General features: G+C 48.2%; 1 protein-coding gene across 1 annotated transcript in view; it reads left to right on the forward strand.

Moving 5' to 3' along the window:
* The window catches only part of NKX1-1 (NK1 homeobox 1), a 23998-nt gene extending 19226 nt beyond the window's left edge, over positions 1 to 4772 (forward strand). The window contains exons 2-4 of the mRNA XM_042871118.1: positions 9 to 437; positions 3979 to 4175; positions 4215 to 4772. Coding sequence (XP_042727052.1) covers positions 9 to 437; positions 3979 to 4175; positions 4215 to 4772 — 1184 coding nt within the window. The remainder of the gene's footprint in view (positions 1 to 8; positions 438 to 3978; positions 4176 to 4214) is intronic.
* The last annotated feature ends 10562 nt before the right edge of the window (positions 4773 to 15334 follow it).

Below are 15334 nucleotides of genomic sequence, written 5' to 3' on the forward strand. Positions count from 1 at the left end.
CCCGGCAGCGGCAGCCGCGGCCGTGACAGCCCCCGCAACCGCGGCGGACATCGGCGGGGAGTCGTGCGGCGTGCGCGGCGAAGGCATGGACAGCCATGGGGAGCAAAGGCTCTCGGCCGGCGGAGAGCTGCCGCTCTATTCCTGCCCTGGGAATAGGGACAGACAAGGGGACGGCCAGAGCAACACTCCCGGACAAGAGGGGGCAGTGGCCGCGCTGCCCATAGTGCACAGAACCACCTCCTTCTCCGTGCTCGACATCCTGGACCCTAACAAATTCAACAGCAAAAGGAGGCAGTGCGCGGTCTTGTACAAATCGGTGGGGACCGAATTCACGCTGGGGGCGGAGGATAAACCCGAGGACTCAGGGACGGAGCTGGCCGAGCCAAAAGCTCTCACCGAAGATTTCGACACGTGCAAGAAGTCCGCAGAGCTGATCAGTAAGTAGGTGTGGGGGCTCCCCGGGACGGGGGCTGTGCCCGGACGCCCGGGAAGGGGCTCGCGTGCTTTTACAGATCGTCGGGAAGCAGCGAGCCGGGGGCACTCGGTTCTCGAGGCTGTGCGAACGCTAGCTGCATGGAGGTGGAACTAAGTTTTAGGCCGGGGGTCGGAGAGGTGGGGTCGGGCGCAGCGCTCCGCTACGGGCAGAGCTTCCCTTGGGCGGCCCCGCTGCCTGTGTTCCTCTTCCCTGAGCTCCGTGCGGGGCAGCCCGACGGCAGCACCCGGTCGCTTAACCCGGAGCGGCGGCGCGCTACCCCGGCGAGGCAGGGCGCGCTGCACGGGGCCGCTGCCGGCACCGGGGAAGAGGCTGCGTCGCCGGCCGGGCCGACCCTGAACGGCTCCCGGTGCTGAGGAGGACCCAAAGGGTCGGAGCTGCCGGAGGGCCCTGCGGTGGCAGCCCGCTCCCTCCCACCCGCCCGGGGCTCTCGAGGCATTTCTGACTTTTATGTATGTTCTCCCCAGCCTTGGAACCCGCTCTCCCCTTCCCCCCCACGCGTTGCTCTGGGCGACAGATTCAATTTTCTCTCTCCCCTTGGCTTTTTTTAGGACAAATCAGACTAATTGTGACAAAATGCTGGTTATCTCTGGAAAAACAATTAAATTCCTTCGATTACATTTAAGGTAAAATGTGCTTAGCAGCGTAAAGAGGCTGGATAATGGGGGAAATCGCCCCAGAGTGGCATGTAGGACTGCCTGGATCGATATCCTATTATCGAATTGTGCATATCTCTTTCAAGCACCTTGCAAACTCTTTCCTAACATCTAAATTATAGGGTCAAAATTCGGATAATTACTCGATTAAAACCTATTATACTTATTAGGGCTCGCTATTGATCGGGAATTGCATTCGACCCAAGCTCTAGATTGCTTTTTCTCTTTCTGGGTCCAAATATCCCGAGTTTGTCACCTCTAAACCCCGCGGCTCCGGGGACAGCGGAGCGCTCCGGGCAGTGGCAGCTCCGGGAGCGGTGCGGGGAGCGGTTCGCGTCCCGAGCGCGGAGCGGGGCCGGGGAGAAACTTCTTGGGAAGGGGAAAATGATTTCTGCGTCTGGGCCGGGAGAAGGGACTCCGAGCTCTCCCATCCCACCACGGCGCGACTCTTTCCGTTAAATTAAGCAGAGAAAGCGCTCTGGAATTTTTTGCAGCCCCAGCCTTTCAGAGCGGGAGTGTTTCTAATTCCGAAAGCAAAAGCGGGAGCGGAGCGTTGATGGAATTCCAAAGAGATTTTTTTTTTTTTTTTTTTTTTTTTTTGGAAGTAGTCTGTACCCGAGGTAATTCTTCGTCTAAGCTCATCCGACTTTTGTCATAGCAAATAGATCTGCGCGATCCGAAAGACGGACGAGGTGAGCCTATCGCTAATCTCGCACTTTTATCTCCAGACAAGGAGAGAAATGCAATGCCATCACTTCCCTAACAGCAAACAGAGCGGGGATCCGCGGCCGCTGCGCGTGTTCGGCCCTCACGCGTTAACGTTGTCACAAACAGAGCCGGGACTGCTTCAAATCGCCAAACTTAATTCTCCTCTTCCCTTCCCCCTCTCCCTCCCGTAATTAACAGCAGCCCCGGCACTGCTTGGATTTAGGAGAGGTGTTCCGAAAAGCAGCCGTAGTGCCGACAGCGGAAAGGTGAGGGCTGCTGGCAAAAGGAGAGTGGATGGAACGGGGCGCTCGGAGAACTGCGCGGTCCGAGGAAAAACTCCGCATTCAGTTCACATTCAGCATCTTCCGAGCTCAAAACCACAACTGCAGCGTCCATCTCCGTCACGAAAAGCACCCGTTCTACATTTTTTTCTGCTTAAAGGAAATTGTAGCAGCTTAAATAGAGCCGCGGACGGGATTTCCTAATTTACCGGAATAAATAAACTCCCGGACCGGGACCGGGCAGTTCAATGGGCGTGGAAATCGCCACGCACACAGATACACGCACTGCTTGTGTATTGCTGTGGCCAAAATGGCACACGACGGTGTGAAATAAGTTGAACAGGTCGTGGGACAGCCGTCTTCACGCACGGTGTCGGATGGGGGAAGCCGATCCCATCCGCACGGCTGTGCGGCGGCGGTCGGGCGGGTTCGCTCTTCACTTTTTGCTTTGATCAGGAAGCTGGAAAGGACTCGAAACAAACCCGCGTTATTAAGGGATGTTTTCCGGGTAAAGTGGGTTACACAAACTTCTCTGCCCCTTTTTCTCCCCGAGCCAGCCAGAGCCGACGTCAAGCCAAAATCAGCTCCTTCAACAGACATCATTTTAAAAACACCCTTAGGCTATTGGTGAGGGTCCGGTGCCAGGGTATGGACAGAGCAGGGCATGCACTAACGGGTTCAGTTTTGGGGGCGTTAAAACCGACTAAAACACCACGGGGTAAGGGTGACAGATGAGCGATCCACTTTCTCTTGCACACCTCGGTTAACCGCGTACAACGAGCCTTCAGCTCGAGATCTCCCGGAGCTGCGACCGCGTTGTAGGTCCGAGAGGAGGGAAGCGGAGGGGTGCCTAAAACCCGCGGATGAAGGGCTGCGGCTGTGGCCCTGAGCCCCCGGTGTCTCCGACAGCGCCGTGGCCCCGCGGCACGTTGCGGGCAGCGCTCTCCTGCCGGCAGCCGGAGCAGCCCGACGGGATGAGGAGGCGGCTCTCCCGAAAACGCTCTTTCCTTCCAGGCTTCGCAATGACGGAACCATCAGCAGAAGTCCGATAGCCTTAAATATCGGATAATTGAGCCTGTTCTCCAATGAAGACCGTTAATTGGAGCGTCCTATAAACCCAAATAAATTAAATGACCGTTAACTAGTTTGTACATTACACAAAATGAGTTTAATTAAGTTTGTATCTGCTCTGCTAATCAATACAAGTATTTACTCCTCTTTAATACTTCCATCTCACGAACTGACAAGAGGTCAAACCAGGCGGAGAAAGGGTTAAAAATGCCGGAGCAAAAGCCAGCAGCTCTCCCATCGGTGCGGACACTTCCCTAACTAAAACTGCTAAAAGCGCTGACAGCCTCTCTGCCCTCCTCCCCAGGGCTGCTCACTCGGCTCAGGCCGCCAGCCCACCTCCCCATCCCTCGCGCTGCCCGAAAACGGAGAGCGGTGCTGCGGGATCTGGCCCGCGGCTCCGGCACCACGGCGTTGCATCCCCGAAGGGCCTTTCCGGCCGTATTTTGAGGTTGAGGTTGGAAGCGGCCGCCGCACGGTGCCGGAGTCTGCCCGGCCAAAAGCTCCCCGGGCAGCGCGGCACCGTGCCGGCCCCAGAGCGCAGCCCCCAGCGCTGCCCATCAGTGGCAGCTCCGATACCAACCCCCGCCGCTTCCGAGCAGCTCCGAGCCTCGCACCCTACGAGCACGGGATATCCGCATCCCCACGTCGGGGTTCCCCCGTTCCCCTGTCCTAACGGCAGCAGCGGGGAGGCCGAGGGGCGTCGGGGCCGCGCGGGGTCGGGGCCGGGGCGGCTGGCTGAAGTCTAACGGCTGCTGTCTGTTTTGCGCAGAGGACGGCGAGCTCTACAAGGCCGAGGAGTGCGACCTGGACTACAGCAGCCGGCCGAGCCGCAGCCCCGACAGCGAGCTGCAGGACGACGAGGAGCTGTGCAGCGAGGAGAGCAGCAGCAGTGGCAGCACCGGCAGCGGCTCGGCGGCTCCCGGCGAGGCCGAGGCGGTCCCGCAGCACTCCGAGGCTCCCGAGGCGGCCGTCGGCCCTCCGCCCCCCCCGCCGCCGCCGCCCCAGCAGCCGCCGCCGTCCCAGCAGCCCGGCGGAGGGCAGCAGCAGCCCAAGCCCAAGAGGAAGCGCACGGGCTCGGACTCCAAGTCGGGCAAACCCCGGCGGGCGCGGACAGCTTTCACCTACGAGCAGCTGGTGGCGCTGGAGAACAAGTTCAAGTCCACGCGGTACCTGTCGGTGTGCGAGCGCCTCAACCTGGCGCTCTCGCTCAGCCTCACCGAGACGCAGGTGAAAATCTGGTTCCAGAACCGCCGCACCAAGTGGAAGAAGCAGAACCCGGGCGCCGACACCAGCGCGCCCACCGGCGGTGGCGGGGCGGGCGGCGGGGGGAGCGGGGCGCTGGGCGGAGGGGCGCTGCCGGGCGGCCTCAGTCCGCTCAGCCACTCGCCGCCCATGGGCAACCCGCTCTCCATGCACGGGCCCGGCAGCTACGCGGGTCACCCGGCCGGGGGTTTGGTGTGCGCCGCCCAGCTGCCCTTCCTGCCCAGTCCGGCCGTCCTCTCGCCCTTCGTGCTGGGCTCGCAGACTTACGGCGCTCCGGCTTTCTACACCCCCCACCTATAAGCGCGCTCCGCCGCTTTCCCCCAGCCCTCAGCCCGCGCTGCCCTCGGTTGCTGAGGGGACCAGTCCGGCCCGACGGACCCCCTGCGGAACCCCCTGCGGAGGGGCGCGGCGGCGGGCTGGGCTCTTACCTCAGCGCACGGAGCATTGCGGACCGGACCGGCGCAGCGCCGCGCGCGACGACCGAAGCCCCCTCGCCTGCAGGGCTTTGGGTTTCTTTCGTTTTTACATTCTGCATTTCTGTATATTTCTGGTCGTTACGGGAAAAAAAAAAAAAAAAAGAAAAAAAAAAAAAGAAAAAAAAAGGAAAGAAAAAAAAAGTTTTAACTTTATAATTAATGTATAAGGAATGGGAATGACGGCGGGAAGATGATACAGAGAGCACTTTGTTTGCTGAACACTTTAACTCAATAAACGTGAAGGAGGAACCCGTGGTGCCGGCTGCTGCTTCCTGGCGGGGCTGCAGGAAAACGCCCACAAAAGGCAAAAGGGCCGATTCGGGGGTTTTGTTTCTCGTTGCGTTTACGCTGGGAACTGCGCCGCGTGTTTCCTATTCACAAACTTCGTTTTTTCTTCTAATGCAGAGGCCATTGCCCTCCCGTGTTCCCGTGGCCGTCCCTCGCCAACAGCCGACCTCCGCTCTGCAATGTTAGGACCACTCCCCCCCCCCTTTTTTTTTTTTTTTTTTTTTTTTTTTTCTCTCTGTCCGTTGACGGATAGTCCGATATTTTGGCTTTGTGTAAATAGAACAAACCGGTTCTTTCGCTCATATCCCGGCCCTTGAGCAAATAAAACAATCTTCCCATCGCGCCTCCGCTGATGATTTTGAAAATAGTATCAATTCTATCACCCTTATTTTATTTCTTCTTAATTGCAAAGCCGGACCGCTTCGTCCACCCCGAACGGGCTGCAGGGACCTCATTCCCCATGTGATCCCAAAGTTCGTACGGAAGGGAACTCCCGATTCCCACTGTTGTGTCTGGATTTTGTTTGTTTTATTTTTCAGCTCAGAAACGTGACGGCTGCTCTCCTAAGGTAACTTTACGAATCTAGCTTTTCCTCGCGTGATTTTAAGGAGTTCTTACAGAACATCCCAGCCGCTGGCAGCCGCGCTGCCTTCCGTCCGTCCTCCCTCGCAAGGAGCCAAGCGGCTGGGCGGGAACGCGGCGCCGCGGTGCGTCCGGCAGGGGGCGCTATAATGCGGGAGGGCCCGGCCTCAGCGCCAGGAAAGCTTCGGCACCTCGCCCTGTTCCAAGAGTTCATCTCTCGACCTTCAGAACCGTGCGAACCCGTTTGCGTTTGGTGATAAGTGTTGTGATAAAAAGTGTTCCGAAGTAAGTTTTCAGTGAGAACGCTACAAGGGTTCAAGGCCAGGCTAAATGTGGCTCTGGGCAGCCGGGTCTGGTGGGTGGTGACCCTGCACATAGCAGGGGGTTGGAACTGGATGATCATTGTGGTCCTTTTCAACCCAGGCCATCCTATGATTCTCTGATAAGGGTTGCTTGGAGCACAGCTCTCAACTGACAGGAGAAAAACAGACGAACTGGGAAGGGGATGCTGAGAAAACTTGTCAAACCAACCTGTTGCTGACCAGGCCTGAGCAAACACTACTAGTGCTGGTGTTTGTAGCTCAGATGGGGCTTCATTAGAGAAAAAATAGCTTCATTAAGAGAAATAGCAAACACAGAGGGAACTCCAAGCAGTTCCTCTAGCTGAAAAGTATTCCAGCACTAAATGGGAAACGCTCGGAGCTCTGGAGCAGATGATTTTCCTGCTCTGAGTCACTTAGCCTCCTGCCAGCAAAACCTGTCTGTGTGAGCGTTATTACTCACAGCTGCTGGAGGAAGGAGTCAGCCTGAGATTCGCAGTCATTAAATCCATCTTAACAAGGCTTCTCACATTTTAAGGCAATGCTGAAAACAGACTCTGAGGGGTATTTCTTAGCATTGGTTAGGAAGTTATTGACAATTCTTGCTTGGATGTCTCATCCAGTTGATGTTCTGCACATAGAAGTCAATACAAAAACCAAAAAGCCTTGGCTGTAGCAGAGCTTTCCCAGCACACAGACTGTGTACCATGTAGTCAGTCTTAAGTCGCAGCCCACACCTAGAGGCCTTTTATAGTATGAGCAGGAGCAGCACTGAAGATTAAGTTCTCAGATGGTGCTCCCTGGACCACTGTCCTGTAACCAGGCTGTGTGCCTGCCAGGGAGAAGCTTGGTGGTATCCGTGTGGGGCTTTGGTTCAGAAACATCCTTTGTGTAAATGTTCAGCAACTGGTGCCAGATGCTCCCACTTGTTTGAATGTCCTAACTTCATTGCCCATGTCCCTGCCCCTGCACATTTTTAAATAAATTCCCACAAAACTCAATGGTAAGACTAGACATTAGGAAGAAATTCTTTACTGTGAGGATGGTGAGACACCGGAACAGGTTGCCCAGAGTGGCTGTGGATGCTTCCACCCTGGAGGTGTTCAGTGCCAGGCTGGATGGGGCTGTCAGCAGCCTGGTCTAGAGGGAGGTGTCCCTTCCTATAGCAGAGGGGTGCAACTACATGATCTTAAACGTCCCTTCCAACCCAAACCATTCTATGATTCTATGACTCTCAGTTAAATCCAAGGTTGCAAGCCTGTTTTGTGAGACACGATTCAGACACTAATTGCATCTTACCACTGTTTACCGTGTTTGTGACAGAATTAAACATAAAGAGAAGGAATCTGCATCTATTTTGTCTTGTTCTGAATATTCCTGCTTATATAGAACAGGTGTTAATGTTCACAGAATAAATTGCATTAAATATCTTAAGAACAAATAAGAGGAAAAGCACACAAGTACAGATCTGCTTCAAGTAACTGGGAGAGAACTCAAAATATTTTGAAATATTTTCTCTCATTGCTTACACACCATAGCTGATGAAATTATATAAGATTCATTAGAGACCAGTCTTCTATATTTCCTCACCACAAAAAAAAAGAAAAGTGCCATTCTGGTTTTAGATGAGATTTTTTTTTTCAAATACTGTAAACCCTCTGTTTGAGGCTGAACTTGCAGTCGCATTTCACATTTCTGCTCATACACTAAATAAGCAAAATGTTAATTTTTCCATACAAAACTTCATTTAAATTATTTCTTGAACAATACATGGTTATGCACAGGGGGCAAACATCCACTACCTCATGTATTACATATGTAAAATAGTCCTGCTCTAACATTGACATATTTAACTTAAATTCTCATTTAAGTTTTACAGTGTGTGGACAGTTCTTGAGATTGTGACTCAAAGGGTAAGCAAAAAAGCACAGCTATTCTAGAGCCTGTTTTATCTACTCTAAGAGTAGATAAAACATTTTAAATTATATTTGAAGATCTGCCAGACTCTGGGAATTTTACACAGATCAGAGTGGACACTGAATATGAAGGAGACAAGCAAGTAAACAAATGCAATCCTAACAAGTTTTTCTCATAAGGTGGGTTTACATAAACTATTTTCTTCTCTACCTGATGCACTTCTGTAAGCTTTTTATTTGTTTGTTTCTGACCTTCCTGTTCTGCACATGGTCACATTACCTGCACAACTTGGGGGACAGAATGATGGCTGTCACAGTGAAAATAACCCTGGCAGGAAGAGCCCTTTCTCCATGTCTGACACTGTATGACAGGCACATGGATTCATCATACAAAAAAAGCCTCAAAGCAATGCTTGAGCTTATCTGAGCATTAGAAATCTAGAGCTGATAAGACTACAGTGCCCATTCAGGAGAAATCCTCTGCATGCACCCTGAACCTATAGGAAAACACCAAGGACACAGACCAACTCATGTCCAGGACCCCCAAGTCTGGGCATGCAGGTTCAGGCAATGTGACAAACATCTGCCAAGTCCAGTATATGATTTACTGATTTAAACTTGGTGTATGACAGATCTTTAGCTAGTTAAAACCAACACCCCACCTTAAGTGTTAGACTTCATTTTAAAAATATCACTATCTTCTATATTTTCTTCTCTGCACTGTCACAAACCAGTGACATTATACAGAAGCAGTCAATGAGAGCTGACACTGCAACAGAGAACTGCAAGTTACAGAAATACGTGTGAGAAGACGATTGACACAATAAGATTCACCCCTTTTTATAATCTACTGCTTTCCCAGTACAGAAAAAGAAATCTAGCCTTACTACATGTATTTCAATTAATGTCCAATTCCTGGTTATTTTACAACCACAGATTCTTTACAAGGGTGGATAGTGATAGGACAAGGGGGAATGGTTTTAAACTGAGACAGAGGAGGTTTAGTTCAGATATTAGGAGGAAGTTTTTCACACAGAGGGTGGTGACGCACTGGAACAGGTTGCCCAAGGAGGCTGTGGATGCCCCATCCCTGCAGGCATTCAAGGCCAGGCTGGATGTGGCTCTGGGCAGCCTGGTCTGCTGGTTGGTGACCCTGCACATAGCAGGGGGTTGGAACTGGATGATCGTTGTGGTCCTTTTCAACCCAGGACATTCTGTGATTCTATAACACACAGTGGAAGAGCCTGTCCTGCACAGCTGAGCTCAGAGAGACTCTTCCCCATCCTTCCACCTTACCATAGGTAGGGTGACAAGCTTTATTTCTTCTGAGTTGATCCCTAGAGACTGCATAGGGGAAGAAAAGCACAGGAGCATTTTGATGGGCTGCTGGTATGGCTTTGCAACTGGTTGTTGATGTACAGTGCTAATAGCAAACTGCCCTAGCTAAGATCTATTGAAGATTTGGTAATGTTTTAAGAATGTTTGGAATTTAAAGGACTTAATGCACCTTGTAGTTAAGTGTTTGGATGAAATACTGCATTTGCTTTGAGCATTCCTGATCATGCTTCCACTTTCCCCTTCTTCAGGATTCAGGAAAATAAAGGCTCATGCCCACTTGGAAGCAATATTGAATTTCAGGGCTCAGAACTGTGTGTGGCAAATCTCCTCCTGGTGCTGTTAGCATTCAAGTGACAAAAATGCTATTACAGAAAATCAAAGATATCCAAAAGCAATTTCCAAACAAGCAGAATTGTGTATTATGTTTCGATATATCTTTTATAGTGTGTGTGAATAAGAGTGGATCCATAATGGCATTATAAATATAGCAAATTAATGGTGGATGCAATGCCAACACCTTGTCATTATGCAAATTGCAGCGTTGGCAGAAATAGTTATCCAACAATCCCTTGCAAAGAAACCGGATGCCTAATGCTGTTTCATTACATCTAAACTAATTAGTACCGTATTTAAACAATTTTAACAATCTTTTTCCTTAACCCCTTGACAAAAGTGACTCCTGCTGTTAATGTGAAGGTGTAATGAGCACTTTGTAGCTGGGGTTTTGCTCAGGGCAGTAACAGGCAGATAAGCAAAGGCACGTCTACTGCTCTTGGAAAGAACAAGGCTGAGCTTAAATTAAAAAAAAAAAAAAAAAAAGTATTTCACATATTAATGCTGGTATTATAGGTCTGCTAGCTCAGGGAGGAGTTTCTGCTGCAGCAACTTAGGATCAGGCACTGAAGTACCATCATCAGCAACAGCTGAGCTTGCAGGAAAGGTTCAACAGGAGTACAATTTAATTCTCCACTTGATCTGTTTTGAAGGAAGAGGAGAGAAAGCATCAACTCAGAAACCTGAGTAATTACTAACTTTATCTCCTTCTTTTCCTTCAGAAACAGCACCTGAAGCTAGACCAGCAATAATCTTTTCCCATAGGTCATAATTTGCTCATGTGCTAGACAGGCCCATCTACACATATTTTCTAGGGGATGTGTTTGGGGATCTCTAGCATCGATTTCAGCTGAAGGAGTCATCACTGTTGCTGGATGGAGAGGGTCCAGGCTGTTCCTGATCAAGGCTGCTGCTCAAAGCACTTTGCTTATGGTGCTTTCTACATTCTTCCTTAAGTCCTCCAATATCTATAGAGGATTTTGTAATAGAAAGGACCATAGCCACATTCATTTAAGGATGCTCCAAGTGCTCTGAATATAACAACAGGCTCTATTTTCTCCATTTAGCCATCTTTGTCAGTAATTCTCATCAGCAGCCTCATCCCACCACCTGCCAGGTGTTGATTTGCAATACTGATATGGCACAGCTGCATGACCTTGGATGTGACTGCCATGAAATAAGCTGAACTGGAAGAGATGTAAGAAAGAACAGTTTGCCTAGAGAGGTGGTAGAAGCACCATTCTTGGAGATATTCAAGGTTAGACTGGACCAGGCTCTGAGAGAAGGAAGTTTTTCACACAGAGGGTGGTGATGCACTGGAACAGGTTGCACAGAGGCTGTGGATGCCCCATCCCTGGAGGCATTCAAGGCCAGGCTGAATGTGGCTCTGGGCAGCCTGGTCTGATGGTTGGTGACCCTGCACACAGCAGGGGGCTGAAACTTGATCATTGTAGTCCTTTTCAACCCAGACCATTCTATGATTAACCTGATCTTGCTGTAAGTGTCCCTATTTACTGTGGGGGAGTTGGACCAGATGACCTTTAAAGGTCCCTTTCAACTCAGAAGATTCTGTGAAGTCTCCATCCTTCAGTTTGTGGAGAAGCTATGCTTTGGTAAAGTCCTTTTGCTGAGCTGAGCTGTTCTGTGCTTGGCTTTGTACCTTACCTGCTGCGTTCCCTAGCTGACTTGACTCCAGACCTGCCTTTTATCATGATGAACTGTCAGGTAAGCTCTAGGTGTTGACTGGTTCTGGTTACTGTGATGAAGGACCCTGCTCTTTCTGCCTTGTTGCCTTCTGCTTCTGTTTAACTCTCCCTGATGCCTAGAACCTATCCCATTCAATGCTTCTCAACTTCCAATATGGATATTGCTGTGCACTGTTAGCTCTGAAGTGTTGTCCTCAGGGCAGCACATAGTGAAGGACACCCCTCCAGGCTTCCAAACACATGAAGTTGTTTTGTCCTCACAAGACACTGTTAATTACTTTCTTCAAATGTCTTAAAACCAACACGGAGAAATTGCTTTCCAGTAGTTGTCACAGTAATACCTTTCTCACAAAGCCCTTAGGGCTGATCTTCTAGCCAGTGACCACTATCACTGTGAGCAAACTCTTGCCTGAATCTAAGATGCTTAGCAGTATTTTTCATGGGCAGGTGTGTAGGGATGGGGATGAGGATCCAGCCCCAGCATAGGGACTGTGGTTAAGTCTAGAAGGCTCGATTTTTTATTTTTTCCTTCTGGCTGGTCTCCTATGCAAGGCATATTTTGCTCCATTGGGTTGAGTTTCAGCTCCCATAGGAGCATGAGTGATGGGAACTGTCTCCTGGATGTGTGCTCCAGCACTTCAGCTTTCAAGTGTATGATTCCCACTGCCTCTTTAAAAACAAAATATTAAGGTATGCGTTTGGTTGCTGTGAAAATGCACATCAGATCAAACCTTTCTAAATGCTCATCTTTTCTTTTTTTCTTTTCCCTTAGTCTTGCTAGGTTTAAACCAGAACTCTGGCCTAGATCTGAAGTCCAGTGACACCCACAGCAGGTCAGACCTTGAGTCCAACTTTCAGCAGTGTTTTGGCTGTGTTTCTAGGCTTAGGCACCTGGACATCCTCTGGGACAATTTGCAGATGGTTCATTTCTATGTTACTGGCATTCAGATTATCCTGTAATGGCATGGTATTTTTCAGCATGGTAGTATCATTTCAGAAGGCATGGCTTTAATGACTCATTTTCATCACCTAAGTGCTGCCAAAACATCCAGATGTTCTTACCTTCTGTGATGTGTACTCTGTGAGGACGTTTCTATCTCCATGATTACAATCGTTAATTAATAGCACTGGATGAGCCATGAACAGTGAAGTATTTTCATGGGTATGAAACACCATCAGATGGCTACCTCTGCTGCTGAACTACTCCACTGCATGCTAAATTAGACTTTTGTTTGCTAGGTTCCTGAGATTCAGCATTTCTGGTCTCTGGCTAGCAGCTCTTTATAATAAGGAACAACCTTATTGGCCACTTTCACAGAGCTTTAATTTGAACTTTTTTTTTTAATTTTCTTTTGTTTTCCTTCATGACATCTTGAACATACAGCTGCCACCAACCTACAGACTGTTTTACACAGTATGATACATTGTCCATGCAGAACCAAATCCTGTGTTTTTCTTATTTAAGTATATACAATTTAAGAGCATTTAAGGGTTACACTTTTCTAATAGAATTTTTCAGCAAATCCTGAAGTAAGTTTTGATAATAAAACTGGAAGTTATCATGTAAGAGGTGAGCATGGCCCCATCATTCTATATCAGTAACTTCAGAGAGATGTGCTCTTATTTTGCTCAAACTTCATACCAAACCTGTTTGTCACTGTGCTCTCTATTAGAGGTCAGCGCCTTCACTCCCACCTTCATCAGCACCAAATTTATACATGCTAGTTTCTTCCTTTTGAGTTTTTACTTGCCAGATGCAATCATGCTCTACTAAGAATAAGCATGGAGAAGTTCTTGCTTTCTGATATCACTGGTGACAGATGTCTTTATTTTTTTTTTCTCCATCAGAGCCACAGATGAAATCAGAAAAAGGAGAAAGCTCTTAAATTTCGCTGAATTATGTCTGACCAGTTCTAATGAGGATGTTTACAAAGGCAAAATCTGTTGTATGTATACTCCTAAAAGTGGAACTTGGCAAAGCCTTTGAGTAAATGAGGCAATAATTAACATGGGAGGGGAAGCATGCGTTTCTTCAAACACTATGGATGAAGGGAAGATCCTTAATGGTACAAAGGTCAGGCTAACATAAAGGTAGAGTTAAGGAAGCAGTGCATTTGATGTGCACTTCTGAGTAGCCAGCCATCTCTCCTGCTTCAAGGCCATAACATGAAGAAACACTTCATACCCAAGTGGGTGTATAAATCCTTGTCACTAACTGAAGAACAAAATCCTTGCCTCAAAACAAGAATAAAGAAGTTTCAGCTGATAATTCTAGAACTCATACAACTCTTAAGAAGCATTGCAGATGAGTATAATTTGCTTGGCATATTTTCTCACAGCTTTAAACCATTCCTTTTTCTAATCTTGGTCATGAGAGCTTTTTGTTTTACTGAAAACTCAAAGTGGAAACTATGAGCTGAAGTATGCCCACTGTTTCCCAGAAGCTTGCTTGTGCTGATACTTCGTGTCAAAAGGTTGCGTGTCACTGTTTCTCCCCCTTTTTTTTTTTTTTTACAGAGATCAGTAGAAACACACCTACACAAATGAAGACCTTCAGTCTGTGCAGGCTCAAAAGTCTCCAACAATGGAACTACTCTCATAAATATTAATATCTCCAAGACCAAGAACTTTCATATGGACTATTTTGTAATATCAGTGTCCATTGAGCTACACTGCATTCAAGTACATGAGCTCTGCTGTTTTTTGTTTTTTGTCTTTGCCAATAAATAAAACCAGTTGATCAGTTGATTCAGCTGATCTGGTGATGAGTACGGTCCTAGCCTGTGCTTTCAGCTGCAGCCTTCGCTGTTAGCTAGATGGCCAGTAGACACAGCTTTGGTTTCCAGTGCAGTAAATTCTTGCTTTAACAGCTGCTATTTATTATTTGTCATAGTGTAGAAGTATTCTTCTAAATATGTGTTGGAGAGAAAAAAGTCTTCCAAACTGCAAAGATCTGGAAGATTAAATAATCATTGCTTGCTTTCTTAGCAGTACTTGTGCAAGTCAACAGATACATGGCAGAGCTGTAAATCAGCTCTTGTCTGAGGTAGTCAAAACCTACACAGGATTTCATTTTAAATTCCTAGGGAGTCTCTTGCTGTACAAGGAAGTAGGAAGTATCTCAAGCAGGTGAGTAACTACACTGGTGCTGTAGAGAATCCATTCTAACTTGTGTTCTGTGTTTTACTGAAGACTTCTACTTTCGTTTTGAAATTCAGTTCAAACACTATCTTCCTTGATACTCCCAACTTCCTTCACAGATAAAGCTGTCTGAAACCTCACAGGAGCACAACCAGTCAGTGTTTATTTCATTTATTTCTACTTCTGACATGATGATGATAGCCAGCAAAGCAGTTAGGAGAGATTGAGCTAAACACTGTCAATAATAAACCCCACAGACACCAAGCACCTGGATCCAATGTGTTAAAAGAATTCAGGTGTTTGTGTGTATTTAGGTCCCTACATGCACTCCTAGGATTGAAACTAATGTAACTTCAACTGTTTTGTTTTTTTTTTTTAACTGATTGAAGTCAGACAGTTCACTTACTCAGTAAGGCACCTGAGTAATTTTCTTAAAAAACCTCTTTGTAATGCAGCTTTTTTTGGCACCTCTTAAACTCCAGCACATTTTAAGTATCTTCACAACTTATAACATGCTTTCCAAACTCATTTCAGAAAGTTAGTGGGAAGTCAAGAAGGAGATCAAGACCAACTTAATTTCAGCTTCTACACAGATGCCACAGCTGCTGAGTTTGAAATGGCTTGTAAACCTGCTGAAATCAAATTGTTGTCTTCTGATCATGAATGGGTTTGGCTTTTTCCAGTTCACGTGCAAGAAGCCTAGAGGTGCTGGAGCTAGGGGGCTGCTTGATGCAGTAGTCTTTCTAGAATGTAAGGCTGAGA

Source organism: Lagopus leucura, unplaced genomic scaffold, assembly GCF_019238085.1.
Source record: "Lagopus leucura isolate 7727_CA_CO unplaced genomic scaffold, USGS_WTPT01 Super-Scaffold_100004, whole genome shotgun sequence".
Taxonomy (NCBI): domain Eukaryota; kingdom Metazoa; phylum Chordata; class Aves; order Galliformes; family Phasianidae; genus Lagopus; species Lagopus leucura.